The 19,290-nt window shown below is 42.1% G+C and overlaps 2 protein-coding genes across 2 annotated transcripts in view; one reads left to right on the top strand and one right to left on the bottom strand.

Annotated features, from left to right (window-relative positions):
* Positions 1–19,290, bottom strand: part of LOC134212785 (histidine-rich glycoprotein-like) — a 299,313-nt gene that overhangs the window by 89,135 nt on the left and 190,888 nt on the right. The window lies entirely within an intron of this gene.
* Positions 6,036–19,280, top strand: LOC134212782 (CD63 antigen-like). Its single transcript, XM_062690945.1, has 5 exons — positions 6,036–6,269; positions 6,333–6,521; positions 6,591–6,761; positions 18,114–18,341; positions 19,044–19,280. The coding sequence occupies exons 1-5, from the start codon at positions 6,180–6,182 to the stop codon at positions 19,203–19,205; spliced, it is 840 nt and encodes a 279-aa protein (XP_062546929.1). The 5' UTR covers positions 6,036–6,179; the 3' UTR covers positions 19,206–19,280.

Raw genomic sequence — 19,290 nt, 5'->3', positions numbered from 1 at the left:
GACTCGAGAATGCCCCTGAAACTCGAGCTACGCACATCACCGGATCCGGAAAACCGTGTTCGTGCATTAGCTGCCATAGCTGGTCCCGATCGATTGTATCATATGCGGCTTTGAAGTCGATGAATAGATGATGTGTGGGCACGTTGTATTCGCGGCATTTCTGCAGTACTTGGCGAATGGCAAACACCTGGTCCGTGGTGGAGCGTTCGCCCATAAAACCCGCCTGGTACTGCCCCACGAACTCCCTTGCAGTTGGTGCTAGTCGACGGCATAAAATTTGGGAGAGTACCTTGTAGGCGGCGTTCAGCAATGTGATTGCGCGGTAGTTGCTACAATCCAGCTTATCGCCCTTTTTGTAGATGGGACACACGACACCTTCCAACCACTCCTGCGGCAAAACTTCCTCCTCCCAAATCTTGGTAATGACCCAGTGCAGCGCTCTAGCCAGTGCCTCACCACCGTGTTTAAATAGCTCTCCTGGTAGTTGGTCAACCCCAGGGGCTTTGTAGTTCTTGAGCCGGCCAATCTCCTCCTGGATTTCCTAGGGATCCGGAGCCGGTAGAATTATGGCCTGCGCGCGTTCTCCCAGGTCCATCACCATATCGCCATCTTCGTCTGCCACATCGCCATTCAGGTGTTCTTCGTAGTGCTGCCGCCACCTTTGGATCACCTCACGCTCGTTCGTAAGAAGGTTTCCGTTTATGTCCTTACACATATCGGGCTGTGGCACGTGGCCCTTACGTGAACGGTTCAACTTCTCATAGAACTTTCGTGTGTTATTAGCGCGGTACAGTTGCTCCGTCTCTTCACGGTCTCGATCTTCCTACTGGCGCTTTTTCTCCGGAAAATCGAATTTTGTCTGTTCCGCGCCTGTTTATATCGTGCCTCGTTCGCCCTCGTGCGGTGTTGCAGCAATCTCGCCCATGCTGCATTCTTCTCTTTTACTAACTGCTCACATTCGCCGTCATACCAGTCGTTTCTCTGATCCGGGGGCACCGTGCCAAGTGCAGCGGTTGCGGTGCTACCAATGGCGGATCGAATATCTCTCCAGCCATCTTCAAGAGATGCTGCGCCTAGCTGCTCTTCCGTTGGAAGTGCCACTTCCAGCTGCTGCGCGTATTCTTGGGCTAGTCTACCGTCTTGTAGCCGCCCAATGTTAAGCCGCGGCGTCCGACTTCGACGCGTGTTGTACACCGTCGAGAGGTTTGAGCGCAGGCATACTGCAACGAGGTAGTGGTCGGATTCAATATTCGCACTGCGGTAAGTGCGGACGTTCGTGATGTCGGAGAAGAATTTACCGTCGATTAGAACGTGGTCGATTTGGTTTTCCGTTTCTTGGTTAGGTGATCTCCATGTGGCCTTGTGGATATTTTTGCGGGGAAAGAAGGTGCTTCGGACTACCATTCCGCGGGAGGCTGCGAAGTTTATGCATCGTTGGCCGTTGTCATTCGATACGGTGTGCAGACTATCCGGTCCGATGACCGGTCTATACATTTCCTCCTTCCTACCTGTGCGTTCATGTCACCGATGACGATTTTAACGTCCCGCAGTGGGCATCCATCGTATGTCTGCTCCAGCTGTGCGTAGAACGCTTCTTTCTCGTCGTCGGGTCTCCCTTCGTGTGGGCAGTGCACGTTGATGATGCTATAGTTGAAGAAACGGCCTTTAATCCTCAGCTTGCACATCCTTGCGTTGATTGGCTGCCACCCAATCACGCGTTGGCGCATCTTACCCAGCACTATGAAGCCGGTTCCCAGCTCGTTGGTGGTGCCACAGCTTTGGTAGAAGGTAGCCGCTCGATGCCCGCTTTTCCACACTTTCTGTCCTGTCCAGCAAATCTCCTGCAGCGCCACGACGTCGAAGTTGCGGGGATGTAATTCATCGTAGATCATCCTGTCGCAACCTGCGAAACCTAGCGACTTGCAATTCCATGTTCCAAGCTTCCAATCGTGATCCTGTATTCGTCGCCTAGGTCTTTGCCGATTATATCGAGTCGCATTATCTCTTATATTGTTCGTAATGATTGGTTTTCTAGGCGGCTTATTGGGCCTGCGCAAACCTTCTGTCTCGTCGGAGGGCCGTCGTGTCAGGGCTGTTCCCACCTAACACCAGGACTTGGGCTTGTGCGCTTTGAGCGGCACACGGTCGCTTTGGTGGAGCCTACTTGCGGATACATGCAGCTTTTTATAGAGGTTTAACAGGGCCCACTGTCAAACCCCACCACATCCTAGGCAAGCCCCACAACTCGCAGATGGCCTGGGGAGGGATCGTCAAGCCCTTGGACATAGTCCCTGCTGCCCGTAATGAGCGCGAGTGGTGCTCGCATAAAGTGCTCAGTGCGACTTAGTGTTGCTGATGTTCGTAAAGAGTGCGAGTGGTGCTCGCATAAAAAAAGCTCAGTACGACTTAGTATGGTTTATTTTTTGAATGAGCGCGAGTGGTGCTCGCATAAAGTGCTCAGTGTATGGTTTATTTTTTGAATGAGCGCGAGTGGTGCTCGCATAAAGTGCTCAGTGTATGGTTTATTTTTTGAATGAGCGCGAGTGGTGCTCGCATAAAGTGCGACTTACCGTTGCTGATGTTCGTAAAGAGTGCGATTGGTGCTCGCATAAAAAAAGCTCAGTACGATTTAGTATGGTTTATTTTTTTGAATGAGTGCGAGTGGTGCTCAGCGCGACTTAGTGTTGCTGATGTTCGTAAAGAGCCCAAGTGGTGGTCGCATAAAAAAGCTCAGTATGATTTAATATTGATATTTTTTTTAAATGAGCGCGAGTGGTGCTCGCATAAAGTGCTAAGTGCGACTTAGTGTTGCTGATGTTCGTAAAGACCGCGAGTGGTGCTCGCATTAAAAAAGCTCAGTCCGACTTAGTATGTTTTTTTTAATGAGCGCAAGTGGTGCTCGCAAAAAAGAGGCCAGTGCAACTTAGTATTGTTAATAATTTTTGTATGAGCGCGAGTGGTGCTCACATAATGTGCTTAGTGCGAGTGAGTGTTGTGAGTATTTATATAAGGGCGAGAGGTGTTCGCATAAAGTGTTCAGTGCAATTATGAAGTAAGTATAGAATTACATTTAGTGCACTAAGACACGCTCAGTTGTATTGTAGGCGCTTGAGATACTTACAACACAATAGTTATATACTTTAATTGCATTATGTACAGTGGTTGATTACTGCTGATGTAGCTAATCGTTTCAATCAACATAATTTTGCATATATAATGGTGTGTTTAAACAACTAATCCATGTACATATTACAAACTTTAGGAAGTGAACAGTCTTAAAGAAAATTGAAATAAACAGGTCGAGTTGAGAATGGAGATGTAAACAAAGTTGCTGTTTGGCCTATATTTCACATATTTGCGGTATCTAGTCAGTTAAAGCATCGTACTTGGATATCTCAGAATTCAGATTCGGAAACTAACAGATAAGACATTAGAATATAATAATTTATTTCAATAAGACCTAACTGGTCAGTTGGAAGTACACAATACAAATAAATAAAATAAATTTAAAAAAAATACAGTCGAAAAGTCACCGGATTCCCAAGTCACATTTTGATTGATATGTGCGTGTCATGATATTTTGACAAGTTTAATTCGTCTCATTGTAGTTAAGGTATGATATGGTGTTAAATGTAGTTAGAAACACAAACCTTTTACTTTCGAAGTATTTGTGTCTTTTTTATTAAAAATACCTGAGAAGGGGGAAATGTGTGGCAGCGAAATAGTACTTGTTGTTTACTTTATGCAGCAAATATCCAATAACTCCTAAACCATCTAAGTAGGCTTAATGCGAACCAGAACTGACAGCCACATCATTAGCTATCGGGAAATGTATCGTCAGTCACGCGTAGTGAACCATCAGTGGCATAAGGTGTTTCGGAGGCTCCCGCTTGCCTACAGCTAGAATAAACTCCACAGATGCCATCCAACAGGAAGGATGGTATCGGAGCTGAGCTCATCAAGATGGGCCCGGAAAATCTGGCCACTTGTCTGTCTGCGCCAAATGATTGTCAGAATCTGGGAAACTGAACAGCTACCGGAGGAGTGGAAGGAAGGGGTCATATGCCGCATATACAAGAAAGGCGACACGTTGGAGTGTGAGAAGTTTCGAGCGATCACCATCCTAAATGACGCCTACGAAGTGATATCCCAGATATCTTCCGTCGTCTGTCACCAATAGTAAATGAGTTCGTGGGAAGTTATCAAGCCGGCTTCGTTGACGGCCGCTCGACAACGGACCAGATCTTTACTGTTCGACAAATCCTCCAAAAATACCGTGAATATCAGGTCCCAACGCACCATCTGTTTCTCGATTTTAAGGCGGCATACGACAGGATAGACCGCATAGAGCTATGGAGAATTATGGTCGAGAGCAGCTTTCATGGAAAGCTTATCAGGCGGAGATATTTTCAAGATGATCGATGAATTCGTCTACCTTGGATCCCTGCTACGGCTGATAATAATGTCGGAAGTCGGGTCTACTACGGCTCCAGAAGGAAATGCGGTCAGAAAGAGATTCACACTCGCACCGAATGTGTCAAGCACTCGGAGTATCCGAGATACAGGCGCTTAGGGTGACATCTATATGTCGCCATCTTACGTTCAAAACCTGGAATATGCTAATTTCATGTTTTACGGTTCACCCTAATGACGGTTCATCCTACATGCCTCTTGCTGTTTTTCCTTATAGCCCATGAAGACTACAAGTTGTATGACTTATATATATATATTGATATTGAGTATACTGATGTCAAAATTCTCACATCTAATTTTCATTCAATATGATTCCAGTTAATAATGCTCGTAATCTGAACAAGCTTTAACTGCAAGATGGGATAATTAATAATTTTACCTACGGGCTGAAACATTGCTCAACGCCAAACAAGGTTTTAGCTACCCCAAACTATTAAAACTAACAATCATATCCGTACGGAAACCATCAGAATGGTGTAGGGTGAATGTCCATGGCCCGCATCAAGAATACCTTTCAATTTATTACATACTTCCAGTTCGTATCTTATTTGAGTTCCTTGACGATGGAACAAATAAACATGGCATTTAATTATGTCCAAGGTCCATATCATCAGGGTGCCCCTATTTCGTCAAACAACGATATACGTTTCTTCTGATTGTAAACAATACTGGTTTTTTCAGATGAATCGGGCAAGCTTGCACATAAGCCCGAACCTGGATTTAAGCGCATTTACACATTCAAACCAAGACGTAAATTTCGTTGCATTGAGTATTTTTATTTAAATAATTAAAAATAAGCTTCAGCTGCAGAAGTCAAGGTCAAAATAGATTGGATTTACTCCAGATAGGAAATATCATCTTCTCTTCTGTTTCTTTAATGGCTCTACATGCCAACTGCAACTTGGCCTGCTTTTCAACTTGATGTGTGATTAGCATTTCCATAGCAATTCATTAGAAGCTTTTCTATGCCCGTCAATTACATGAATACGTATCTTGTTTGGCAAAGCACAATGGATACACGTTTATGCCCAGGGCATCGAGATTGTTTCTCATCCAATAGCACCCTAGGTGAATTGAACTCACCATCTCCGGATTCGCAATCCTACGCCTTTGCTCGCAAAGCTAACTGGATACCCCAGATAGAAAGTAAATATAAAGTCACGTAAATAGAACAGCGAACAAGATAGGGAAACTCTTGTTGTAGCTAATTCAAACCGTTCACTCTAGTCAACAAGTGTTTTATTGCTTTTATCTTACACCATCCCTGCATCCATACCGAATACATGGTAATATCCAGGAAAAGATTCTATTCCCGACTCTCTACTAAACACCTTCACATGGTAAATGAATGTGGTTACCGTTGAGGGCACTGCCACCTACATCAAATATCGTAGCTCAGGTCTCTATCGTAAAGCTGCATAATGGATATGAAGTTTATTTGTTTGCTGCTTGCAGCAGTTGTAGTCTCGCCCGGAGACGATAGCTGTGGTGGGGAATTCAAACAGGCGCGTAGATAAACGCTTGATGATCATCCTACTGATAACTGGTATCTGGGCCGGTTCCGTTTCAACATTTTCATTTCTGTAATCTATACCATTTCGTCAACGTTCACCAGCCGACAGTTGCTGCAAGCTAGCTGAACGCGATAGGTTAATTGGTGTACGCGATTTGGAAGGAAAATCAACTTGTTTCGTTGTGAAGGCATCATGCTATTCACCGGATATCAACCGCAGACCGGAAGTTGGTCGATGAAGTGGATCAAATTTTTCCTCTTCATGACCAATGTGATGTTCGTTGTAAGTTTCCGGACGATTCGATAGCGAATCGATTAGTAATCGAAGCCTGTTCTTTGTTTTAAGTTTGTCGGGGTACTCGTGATATCGACCGGAGCCGCAGTGAAGTCAGTCTACAGCGACTTTACCGCATTTGTTGATGAGCAATTCTATTCCCCAGCTTGCATGTTTATCATAGTGGGCGTAATAACGGTTTCAATAGCCATGTTTGGTTTCATCGGAACTATCAGAGAGAGTTCGCTGCTAATCAATATTGTGAGTAGAGAAAGATAACTGCAATGCAGAACGGAGGGGAGTTCTTATCAATATCCATTTATTTCGCAGTATTGTGGATTACTTTCGGTTGTATTTCTGCTAGAAGTGACGGCAACGCTGGTTGGAGTGCATCACCGTCATGAGGTGGATGGGATTTTGAAACAAAGCTTGAACAGTTCCCTGCAGAGATACCCATGGAATAGTCATATTCAGAAATCGGTGGATTTCATGCAGATTCAGGTAAAATTTTGATTCTACCAAAGACTACATATGAAATACCGTAAGCTTGACCTTAAATTTAATAAACTACTTGTTTGGCAGAAGACAAAAACAACAGAAGGTAAGAATGTAAAAAGACAAGAAAACTAGAAGACAAGAAGACAAGAAGACAAGAAAACAAGAGAACAAGACGATAAGAAGACAAGAAAACAAGAAGACAAGAATACAAGAAGACAAGAAGACAAGAAAACAAGAAGACAAGAAGACATTAAGACAAGAAGAAAAGAAGAAAATAAGATAAAAAGACAAGAAAACAAAAAGACAAAAAAGAAGAAGACAAAAGGACAACCACAAAGAAAACACGAAGATAAAAAGCCAACAATCAAATGTTCTTTAGAAATTTTGAAAAGGTCATTTAGACCTTTCCCGTCAAAAATTTTTATTCGCTCAATCGATTCTTTGGCTTATTTAAGGTCAACTTTCCCAAAGAACCCATATTTTGAAGCCTCTAACTATTTTTAAAATCGAAAACAAAAACCGAAAAAGTGTTGCACGTTTGAACTGGCCTGAAAAAAATCACCCGATGTTCGTTCAAAATCGGGCCAATTTGAAAAATAGAGATACAATTTTTGACGGGAAAGGTCAATTGACATTTTATATTTTTTTTATTTGTTTTTTTTTTAATGTTTTTAAAAAGCGTCAAAATTCCAAATTTTTGACGCTTTTTAAAAACATCGGAATTTTGACGCTTTTTAAAAACATTAAAAAAAAAACAAATAAAAAAAATATAAAATGTCAATTGACCTTATAACAGTGAAATTAGAATTCTTCCATTTAAAAAAATATTTTTCATTGGATGTGCTAAATTTCGTTATATAAAATAATATCAGCAATGAAATATTGCATTTTTTGCTAAATTTAACATTTCTAGACCAACATTTGAAAAGGGCTGTTACGCCCTTTTCAAATGTTGGTCCAGATTTGCTTTAAAAAACAAAAACAAAAAAAAAATATGAATAATTTTAAAAAGCATTAAACTTGATAAGAAAATTATTTTCAGCTTTTAGTGGATTTTTTTACTTGTTATTTAGTTACCATTGGACGAATGCATTTATGCATCGTAATTTTCAACTCGATAATTTCCTCATCCAGGAATCAAATCCATCAATATTTCATATCTAGTTATTGCTTTCACCCTGATTTGTTTAATGAATTTTGTATATCATCACTGAAAGATTTATTATTTTTGTGGAGAATTGATTTTTAAGGTTTCTCTATTCACCTTAAACAGATAATCTAAATTTATCAGACAGTGTCATCAATGCGGTGTACATGTGCACCATTTAAAATACTATCATGTGATAGGGACAAGCTCAAGACAAGATAAAGTAAGCCAACCACCTCAAGTCTGTATTGCGTTGGTGATGAAATCGAGGAAGCTAGCGAAAACAACACCAGCTAATAAACTCAGAGATGTGGCATGGCTTTACAGATCGGTCACCGGAACCGCAAGACACTAATTTCAATTATAGCTCGTTTTCATATACAAGCTCGTTACATTGGTGGTGCATTGGGTTTCCTTGAGCGAAGGGATTGGTATATCATCTATGGTGAGGTGCCTTTTGAAGACAGATACTCATTTCTAGGAGCGTTTTTACGCCGTTAGCAGAAGTATTATATAGCTCCATTTAGTCGACCTGGGACGATATTTCTTAACTTATTAGTTGTTCTAATCGCCAGGACACCTTACATCACGTGCAGCTAGTCTATTCGTGGAGTCACCCATCTCTGTCCAATTTCTTGTAGAATATTGATTTTGCGTATGTAGGGTGTATGGCTCAAACCTTAGCCTATTATGCTGTGGTTGAGCACATTTATCGATTTGAATATTCATATATTGATGATCTAACCAAAATTATGCCACCAAACGGCTTTTTTACATATAGTATCTTCAGCAAAGTTTTTCAATTTTTTTTGCTCAGGTACCTCATTCTAACACAAAAGTGAATTTTATGCTCCAGATGTTGACGAGCAACTTTATGAACACGCTCTTTGAACAAATCATGGATCTAAATCAGTATCAAACGTCTCAAAGAGGTTTTGACCGTCTTTTTTCAGAGTTGTTCCATTGTGTGGCAGCTCCACAAAGTGAGGCCAGGGACTTGGGTCGTGACGTGGGAAGAGCCCCGCGATGATCCTCTCCAGCATCTCTGGAGACCGCTCTGTAGGGGCCATCACCCCACGTGTCTTGGCCATTACGACCCTATAGGCGTCACCCCATGGATTCGCGTTGGCACTTTGACACAGGCCCTCGAAGCAGGCTTTTTTGCTTGATCTAATCTCAGTCTTCAGAGCGGCTCTAGCAGCCATGAACGCCACCCGTCGTTCAACACGCTCCACTTCTGTGCGTGCTCGCTGCATCCGCCTCCGTGCCCGTAGGCAGGCGCGGCGCAGGTTCGCAATTGCTTGAGTCCACCAGTAAGCCGGTGGCCTCCCATTCCTAAGGTGGACTTTCCTAGGCATGGTGGCATCGCATGCACGCGAGAGTACTGTTACCAACTGTTCGCCGCTTAGACCGAGAGTATTATGCTCGCGGCGGGGCGCTTCCTTAAACACCACGTCGTCGAAATATGATGTCTTCCACATACGAGGGCTAGGCCTCGCCCATTCTTCCGTATAGTCGATACTGTAGCGAACCGCCAGGTGGTCGCTGTGAGTGTAGGCATCATCTACTCTCCAGTTCGAACTACTCGTTTGGTCAGGGCTCCAGAACGTAACGTCGATAATCGACTCGGCCCCGTTCCAGCTGTAGGAACTTTTGGTACCGACATTAGCCAAGTCCACATCCAACATGGCCAGTGATTCCAACAGGATCTGTCCCCGTTGATTCGTGGATCGGCTTTCCCATTCCACGGCCCAAGCGTTGAAGTCCTCCGCTATCACCACCGGCCTACGCCCCATCAAGTTAGCCGTGAAACAATTTAGGATACATTTAGGAGGCGCATAGCAGCTGCAGAAGAAGACCCCTTTGACTTTGGCAATGACGAAGCCCTCGTGTGTCGAAGACACCAACTCTTGGACTGGGTATTTCCCCATTGTCCATATCACCGCCATTTTAGACCCATCGGTGACCCAATTGCCGTTCCTGGCAATTAAGGATCTCCACTTCACACTGTCGCCGCAGTGCCGTGACGAGCTCTTCGACTTCGGTGATCTCGTCCAGACCTTTAACCCTTAGATTCGCCTCCGTCGTGAGTGCCCTCACCTTGACCGTATCGTCTAGGACTTTCCCCGCCAACTTATTATAGGCGGCGCCCTTTTGCGAGACGCCCTGCTTCAGCTCGAGGATCATCTAAGAAAGCTAAGCTAAGAAAAACATTAGACAACTTTTCATATAGTAATCTTTAACCGATCTTTAACCGATTCTTTAACCGAAGTTTTATTCGATAGGGAACAAAGCCTTGTTGATCACAATTGAATTTCATAACGAACGACTGCTGAGTTTTAAAGTTATGAAGAAAATGGTACATCGAACCATATAAGCCCCACATAAGGTTGGTGTCTTGACTAAATGCGAGAAAGGCAGCATCACTACACAGAAAAAAAATGTTGCGGTAGAAACTACCATTCCGAGGGTTATTTTAAGAATATGCACCGACGATTTTCAGCAGAAAATAATACCGTTTGATTTTACCATGCGCGCCGTAAAAATCAACTGAGGTCCTTGCGAATGTTGTTACCTGAACTGAATCAGTGGTGAATTTCTCTGTAATCATGGTTAATTTAACTGAAATTTCATAGTCGTTTCAAAAACAAGGCGTAGTCTACGAAATAGTAACTTTTACCATGGATTTTTTTCTGTGTACCCGGTGAATTAAAATATTTTTTTTTACTAGCTGTCCCGTCGAACTTCGTCTCGCCAAAAATTGATCTTATTTTTTTTCACAATTTGTGTTAATATATTTATAATTATTCCACTACTTGATTGTAATATTACAATTACGCATTTTGACCTTAACAATAGGGCCATTTTCAGTATCTCGTGCTTGACTTCACGAGACACATATTACGGTTGAGGTCGAAATACGTATTTATAAAGTTACAATCAATCGGAGACGAGCCAGCCTCGGGCTGAAAGTCTCCTTAATAAAGACACAAAAAAAAAAAAAAAAGTTACAATCAAGTGGTGGGATTAAATAGGAAAGTATTAACTCGTCTTATGACAAGTGAGCAAATTTGTATTATCGGTTATGTGAAAATCTCTGGGCGACGAATTTCCATCAGCGGTAAATAACTCTTCCTGGATTAAAATTGGTAGTCCTGAAAAGAACTGATTTTGTACTTTTTGTGACTTGATTCAACATTTCACCGACGCCATTGAAAAGATCACACGGATACTTTGTTGTCGTATGCAAACCGATCTGCGATTATTCTTGCTTCTTCTTCCTTTGGGATGTTGAGCATCCCTGGCAGCTAGACGAGTAACCTCAGCAGCTATATGGTTGATGAAATTCATCATCCTCTTGTTAGCAGGGGTCCGACTTGTCACGGTGTTGCTTCTTGCACGATTCCTACTGTTATAACCTTCCACACAATCCCAAAGCCTCCCGTGGCACCTATCTTTCATAGTCGTACAGTTCTCTGCATCTTTCTTAAGTAGATGCTCAACTAACCATCCCTCCCCTTCCTCAGCATTCACAAGGACGTGGCCAGGACAGATCTCAACTATTGGAGAGTGCATAGCTTCCATATAAGAGATGGATAGTGATTAATCCCAAATTATTATCTGTGGTAACGGATGAAAGTGATGCTACTCTCATACAATAGTCTTGACTTGTACCACCTACGAATTTGTGCGAATTGCTCAATGCTAATGCTAATGCTAATGCTAATTGCTGATCCTGTCAGCCCCGCCCCGTCCATAACTAACAAGGAAACCTGTTCCTATTACTCGACTGCTGCTACTGTCAGCCAGCTACTCGATGATTTGCCATTAAAAACACAGCAGACGACATCGTTGCGTATGCTTTATATTTCGTTACATGCAAAATACCTCTCTTTCAAGCAAAATTTCCAGCGCTGAAAGGACTGACTAAGATACCTAAAATCCTGTTTGGCGATTCAAATATGACGTCCACTACTTTTTGGGATTTCTAGACCCCCTCCCCCTCAGCCGGGCGGGTTCCGAGCCCGAGGACGGAAAGGGGTCCTCGTCAAGGCTGGGGCAGGCGTAGGCCTCACGTCGGCAAGTCCCTCTGTGTGCTGGCGAATAGGCCCTATCGCAGAAAGGTCAATTTGGGGTGCACGCGGCATCATCATTCTTGATACCAGTCGTGCCTTCCCACCTTCCGAGGACATAAGGCGTGGTAAGGCCACCTGGAAAGCCGGCAACGCGCTGGCACGATACCATGGTGTTCTTCTAAAAAAACGAGTTACGATGTTCGGTGCTGCAAGGACACGCAGCTAACCTCGAGGGTGCGTTGTGCACTGCCCCCCCTTTGAAGCATTACTTTCTGGTTGTACCGAAGGGACTATGGGCTTGGCGGCAATGGAAACGGTTTAGCGGGTCGGGGATGTAGTCCTGCCTCCCTCAGTGATCCCTAACCCCGCACTTCCTGGACAACCCAGGATGTCTGTTGAGCAGATTTCCCCTCCATTGCTCAGCAAGGAAAAAAAAGACCCCCTCTCCCCCCTCTGCCACGCTTTTTTGTATACCTAGTACATGTACTGTCACAAAATCTTAGACCCCCTCCCCCTAAAACTTGTGACATCATTTTTGAACGACCCCTTACGAGCCTTTCATAAATTACGCAACGCTGTAAAGGATGGGAGGGGGTCGGGCCGAGCGTTTTGAATCCATACAAAAAAATAAACCTTCCATACAAAAAGTGTTACGAGGAGGGTGGGAGTCTAAAATCATCAAATTTAGCGTTACGTAATTTGTGAAAGAATTAGCGCGCCGAATACCGACGACAGTCAATTTTTTTTATTCCTTTCTTTATTTGGTAGGCACTCTGTGTTATGGAACGTACACACGGTCAAGCAGTTTGACCAACATTGACTCCACCTCTCGTTTATTCAAACATCCCTCAAGTTTTACCAACAGCGACACGAACAATCAATTTATTCGACCAACAATATCACACACGAACGACCGAAGCCCCAACTCGAGGTGGTTTGTTCAACTTCACTACAAATGCTCAAACATGTTCGGCGAACCTTGACTCCACCCCCAACAACTCAAACCAAAATCAAACCGTTTTAATTTTTTCCAACCGAGCCGCCAAATGTCAAATGGTTGTTCGAACAACTTCACACACGTTCAAACAAAGCAGCAACCGAAGCGATTTCTTGGGGGAGGAGTCAATGTTCGTCCAATTGCTTGACTGGTGTGTACATTGCATTACTTAACCGCTACTGTGCTGAGATCTACTGTGGCATTCTGCTGCCAGAATCCACACAGAATCTATTTTTAGATTTTTCATTATCATTGTTGTTGTCGTTGTCCATCTTATCGTAAGTCCATTGTGTCCGTTTGTCCATGTCGTCTATCCAATGATCGTTGCATTGTTCGGTTGCCATTTATCCGGGTAACGTTGGAGGAATGCCTCCGAGAGGAACAAGTTGTCGGTCGCCATCAGGCAGCCGTGACGGTAAGGCGCGTACCCAGAACGCCACCGTATGGGCTGCGGATCCGGCGACTGACGAGGGTTTGGTGGAGGGGCTGGGAATCGAACCCATAACCATTCGCTTGTAAGGCGAACGGGACCCCCCTTACGACAGTCAAATAAGCATAGTGAAAAAAAAATATCTGTGACGACCACCAATACTGTTGTCTCCCTTCCCTGCCTTACGTAAGCGGTCTGAGTACACGTGACCGCTTACGTAAGGCAATCAAACTCATCAAATGCTTTAGCCAAGCAAGCCCTTGGCACAGCAGAGTGCGATTGATTCGCATTCTATACCAGCCCGTTGTTGGGGGGCATGGAGTGCGATCCTCTCGTTTAATAAACAATGTGCACTCGCTTGACTGTGGATATACAACAGTAAAGCACATGTGGAGATTGGACAAATCAAGCATCCGAAAGATATTCAATTTGCAAAAAAGAGAGCTAACCGCGGTGGAGGTTGGTACTCGGATTCTGATGGCTTTTCCGCAAATGTGACCTTCAAGTGGTCTTGTGTAGGGGTTATCACGCCTATCTAGAGAGTAGGAGGTTGAGGGTTCGAGTCCCTCCAAGACACGTGGATTCTTTTTCGCAAATTTCATATCAATTTGTCCATTTCGAAACATGTGCTGTGCATATGCACAGCCAAGATCTTTAACAATTATGCTTTGTTCTATGAAGAAAGCTAGACTAATATCAACTTTCAATCACTGGATTGTTCACAATTAAGTCCACAGCAAGAAGAGTGGTTATGTGCTAGACAAACATCATATAACCGAACTCAGAATCACGCTAGAAAATTTCACTGAAAATTTTTCCAGTTCCTAGCGGTTGTACTTTAGAAAAACTATTTCAACTTAACCTTCCTCCCAAACATAATAGTGGTCCTGAAAAGAACCGATTCATTTCCACTTATGGGCCTCACCAATAGCAACTACTGGTGATGCGTGACTGCCATCCGATGATTCGGCTATACGCACGCCGTTGATTGCCAGATCCAAAGATGCTGTTTGGAACACGGATGTAAAGATGTACTGCTGTTGCCACGACCGCCACCACCACCGAACGAAAAATTTTCATCCGCACCACACCACAGCCGTTGGTGCTGGGACCACTTCTGGACGCCCTGGTCCGATCTCCGTGAAATCCAGAATGAAAATCAGGCTTGCCAAAAACTCCTCGCCGAGTAGAAAATGAGCAAGAGCAAGAGTTTTTTTGAGGAGCAGAAATAAACCCGAGCTTGTGCGTCGCAAAACAAGAGCGAGTCTATCTGTTCATCTTTTTCTTGTGGTGCGTCACTCACTTACACTCACACTCAAAACAGCCTCCAAGATTTTTTCACATACAAAGCGTCGCTCCGGAGGCTCAATGAATGCTCTTTCGCCCGACGCCTCACTCACATGTGTTTTTATTTTGCTTTTCCTCACTCTGCGTTTTTGTACCTCTGCTTTTTTACGCTTCCACTCAATTGTGAGGATGCGAAGGCAGCATTTTGCATTTTGCCCATTTTGCTGATGATGATTGTATTTGACTCTAGCGAGGGTGAGGAGTTTTGTCAAGCCTGTGAAAATGACGCGCGCACGCGAAACACGAGGCTTTTTATACACAGGGAAAACGAAGCAGTGGGTCAAAAGGCCCCTATTATACTGCAATCTGATGTACGCGTTGGGGATGTATGAATTGATTATTTCTGAATTTTTCACCGGTTTGGAAAGAAATAGACTTTTCAATAGTTTAACGTTGATAATCAATTGTATCAATAGAATTGGCAAATTGCTGTAGAGTTTCCGAATCGATTGATAAGCAAATCTCGAAAATTCATCGAAAGATAAAGACGCTATTAGCGTTTGAAATCTCTCCTAATTTCGTGACGGTCTCGAATTTGGAAATTTCCGTTTTACACCCTGTATCTGAGTCTTCCCCTTGGACGTAGTTTACGTCAAAAATCAATTATGTCTCCGCTCCCCTCAAATTTTTGTGCCCAAAAATAATATTTTAAGGAAGCAACAACAAGAAATTCGGGAAATTTTGACGATTTTCAAAACATTCTTTAACCCGAGGAGTTTTATTCTTTTCAGTATTTATTTTCTTTTATCCCTCCCCCCTTTGACCTTCCGGAGACCAGAAGAACATAATTTTTATTAAATATTTGTAACGGCCTAATAAGTAACATACGATGAAAACAAAATGATGTTTTTAGTTGTATTTCTTGGTATAAAATTCTGTCAAAATTGGATCGTGCATATCAGAATTGTCATAAAATCGGGTGTAGTAGAAATCAGGGGCAGACAAAATTTTAAAATGTTAAAAATCGGGCCATTACTGTATCTTGTACATACATATATGTATTTATGGTATGTTGTTATGGCTATTTCTTTGCAAAGAATTGAAAATAGTAATAATTGAAGTTAAACTATAAACAAATAATCAATCAGATGCCTAAATGTCTTCATTTTGGAAAGAATAGAAACCAAAAGAAGAAAGAAAAAAAAGAAGCCAAAAATAGTATAAACTATTAAAATTACATATGTTCCTAAATTTGAACAAAATTCACAGTATCTTCAAAAATATTGAGAATCACTATTTTGAAAGCCTTTTCCGACTACAAGCTTTATCAGGATGCAGAGGAGCGTCCATTCAATACGCTCAGAAGCCTCCTCTAAAGATGCTTGTAAAGCCTCCTTTCAAGAGGCTCGAAAGCCCCTGTCAAGAAGTTTGGAAGCTTCCTTTCAAGAGACTGGTAAGCTTCATATGGGGTCGTAAACTAATTACGTAAGCACTAATGGGGAGAGGTGGGAGGTTGTCATTTTCTTACGCTCCATATAAATAAAATATGATTTGTAGAGAGATGTTTATCACTGCTTCTTCAAAAAAGCGTATCAAGCATAGATTCATGCACTTTTTCAACTGATAAACGCCATAAACTTGCGAGAAAAATCACTTTGACTCTGTTTTTAAGCAGCCACTTAAGCAGGCAGGTTGTGCAAGAGTTTTTTTTTTGAATGGACTTACTTATTTTCGCACATTAGGTGAACGAAGTGGCGTAGCCACGGGGGTGGTTTTGGATATAACCCCCAGAGACAAAATTTTTAGAAGAAATTTTTTTTCGGATAAAAAAATGTTCAGAAACCCTGCCCCCCCCCCCCTACCTTAAAGTTTATCTAAAGACCGACGAAGAATATTCTTTGGGCCACCTTAGGGGCCATGCACTAATAACGCAGAGCTGCCTTCGCCCAAGCCCAAACATCGAGCCTAGTGATGCGGTTTTCCCATAGAAGGCGGAGGGAGGGGTATTCCTTATCCGCCTGGTCACAGCACAGTTTTTGGGTATTTCAACACATTATTTACACGAAACACTTATGTTACATTAAACGGACGCATGATTATAGCGTGGATTATACGTGGAGCCTCCGACGACAGACCGCTGAAACGAGTGAAGGCGCACCTTTGCGACTTAAACAGTCGATACGTCATTAAACGTAACAAAATTCGTTTGATGAATGAGGTATGATGCATTTCCGTCCATCATTGGATTTCGCTATCGGTGCTTTTTAGGCTGTTGGGTCAGTCATCAGATTCTAATCATCGATAAACCAAAACAATCCAGGAACTAGCAAACTCTATTTGGATGCCTATCATTTGGAAGTGCCCAAGAGTAAATATTTCAATTGATAATGAATATTCACGTGATGTCATTATATGAAAGGGTTTAGGACAAAAGGACGAAAAACATAAGGTCGAAGGAACAAAAGGTGGAATGAACAAAAGGTCAAAAAACAAAATGTCGAAGGGAGAAATGGTCGAAAAGCACAAAAGGTCAAAAGGTACACAAGGTCGAAGGGACAAAATGTCGAAAGGGTCGAATATTCCTTCCTTCTTCCTTATTCCTTTTCTTTTCTTTCATCTTCATTCTTCCTAATTCCTGCTTCCTGCTTCCTTTTCCTTCTTTCTTCTTCCTTATTCCTTCTTCCTTCTGCTTTCATCCTGCTTACTTCTTCCTTCCTTTCCATCTTCCTTCTTTTTTCTTCTTTCTCCTTTCTTCCATGCTTCAGCATGTTCTTGCTTTGTAACCGCGCATCTTACCGCACGGCTAAGGAGGGCCCGATATAATACACAGATAAAAATATGTTGTGATTTTAAATGTATTTTCATGCACATATTTGGGGCATGCAAATAAACGTAACATTCAATCGATCTCACTATTCTTTTAAATCGAAATAAATGTAAACGGTGCTTGCTTGTAAAATTCAATCAAATTTTATTGAATTTCAAATGCTAATTCGTTTGATGGGATAAGCTGCAATTTTACACGTCGTTGAATTTTCAAAATTATTTGCTGTGTATATAATCCAATACATAATCTACCGCTCATTCGACAGTGATTGATTTCAATCGATAAATGCTGTATTGTTTTTATTCGACAAACTGGTTAACATTTGTTTGTCGTTTCATGCTAAAATTTAAACATCATTTTTATTTTGGTTCTTCTGCTTGACTATGTAAGATATGTAAAACACATTATTTGTAAAATATAATTTCCCATCATATTAGATCAAGCTGTGCATGTGCTCAAGGATATAATGGAAATGTTCAAATTACCCAAACACTAATTAAACGGTGTAGAATAAGTAGAGTTTTATGGTATTTCATAGTCATTCCAATATTAATCATATTCAGAGCCTAATGAAGACAATTTCCCGAACAGTTGGAATGCTGCGGGGTCCATAACTACCATGACTGGGAAGATGTATTTGCTGTGGTAGATCTCGATAATGGAGATTTAGTTGCTGAACTACCAGCGTCGTGCTGCCGAGAGTATCAAGATGGAGACTGCGTTCCACACGCTATCGGCTGCTTTCCGAAGATGTACGCTCTGCTGAGGCATTGCTCGAAAACAGTATTCAGCGGACTGTTATTGGTAGCAGCGGTACAGGTAAAGTTATTTCAAAAGTATAACCTTCGCTTATATGAGATCAAACAGATCATGCACAAAATATTCAAATGTTGCTTATTAGTTAGGTCCAACCTGTGTTATTGTAACCTGCCGTAATCTGAAAAAGTGACGTGAGCGTCAAATTACAACATGCTTGTTTTCCATTTTTCTGTTAAAGAGCTCGATGGGTACTACTCGTTATCGGTAACACTATTTTTGGAAAATGGCGTATACGTCACATTTTCAGATTACGGCAGTACTGTACTATGTATTGCAATAAAGTAAACTAAAAATATTGCCCACATTATTCTTCATCAATTCTACTTTTTTTATTACTTCATAAATATGATACTTTCTAACACATGATTACCTTGTTTGAAGTCTTCAATCTCTTTCAAGTCGACGACACTATTCACATCTGTTCTGTAGTTTTTAGAATAGTGGAATTTCAAGAATTAATAGTAAAAGATCTAAGGGTTATACTGCTCCATTAATTCATAACATGTGTTATGTGTTAAGTAATATCAATTGGAATGCAAATTGCTTTGTTTCCATTTTTATTTTGTTGGCAATTTTGTTCTGAGCCAAATTCCAATCATTAGTCAGCATCTAGGGATTAAATCTTATGGGGTTTGTAATCTATAGCTCTATGTGTCCATGTGTTTATGTATCTATTAATGAAGATAAACATTTTATCCACAGATATTGGCGGCTATGTTTGCTTTCATACTCGGAAAACGGATAAGACTGGTCAAAACGCGGTCGTCGTTGGATGCTCTCAAATACACAGCAACCGTCGGAGCTTTCGATTACCGAAGGCTTGCAGAACTTTCCATAGAGAAATCAAAAAGTCCAAAAATGTAGAATTACGTTAAATTAGATATTAAATATACTATTCATTGACTGTAAATACGCAATAATAAATTTTTCAAATCACAATCAATCGGTG

This window comes from Armigeres subalbatus, chromosome 2, assembly GCF_024139115.2.
Source record: "Armigeres subalbatus isolate Guangzhou_Male chromosome 2, GZ_Asu_2, whole genome shotgun sequence".
Classification (NCBI taxonomy): Eukaryota; Metazoa; Arthropoda; class Insecta; order Diptera; family Culicidae; genus Armigeres; species Armigeres subalbatus.
This window is presented reverse-complemented; position numbering and strand designations above follow the sequence as displayed.

What these genes read in the sequence shown, in the direction of transcription:
- LOC134212782 (XM_062690945.1), top strand. Translation starts at nt 6,180, where the DNA reads ATGCTATTCACCGGATATCAACCGCAGACCGGAAGTTGGTCGATGAAG. An exon ending in GTTCGCTGCTAATCAATATT is followed by an intron (nt 6,522 to 6,590) that starts GTGAGTAGAGAA and finishes TTTATTTCGCAG; the next exon opens with TATTGTGGATTACTTTCGGT. An exon ending in TATTGGTAGCAGCGGTACAG is followed by an intron (nt 18,342 to 19,043) that starts GTAAAGTTATTT and finishes TTTTATCCACAG; the next exon opens with ATATTGGCGGCTATGTTTGC.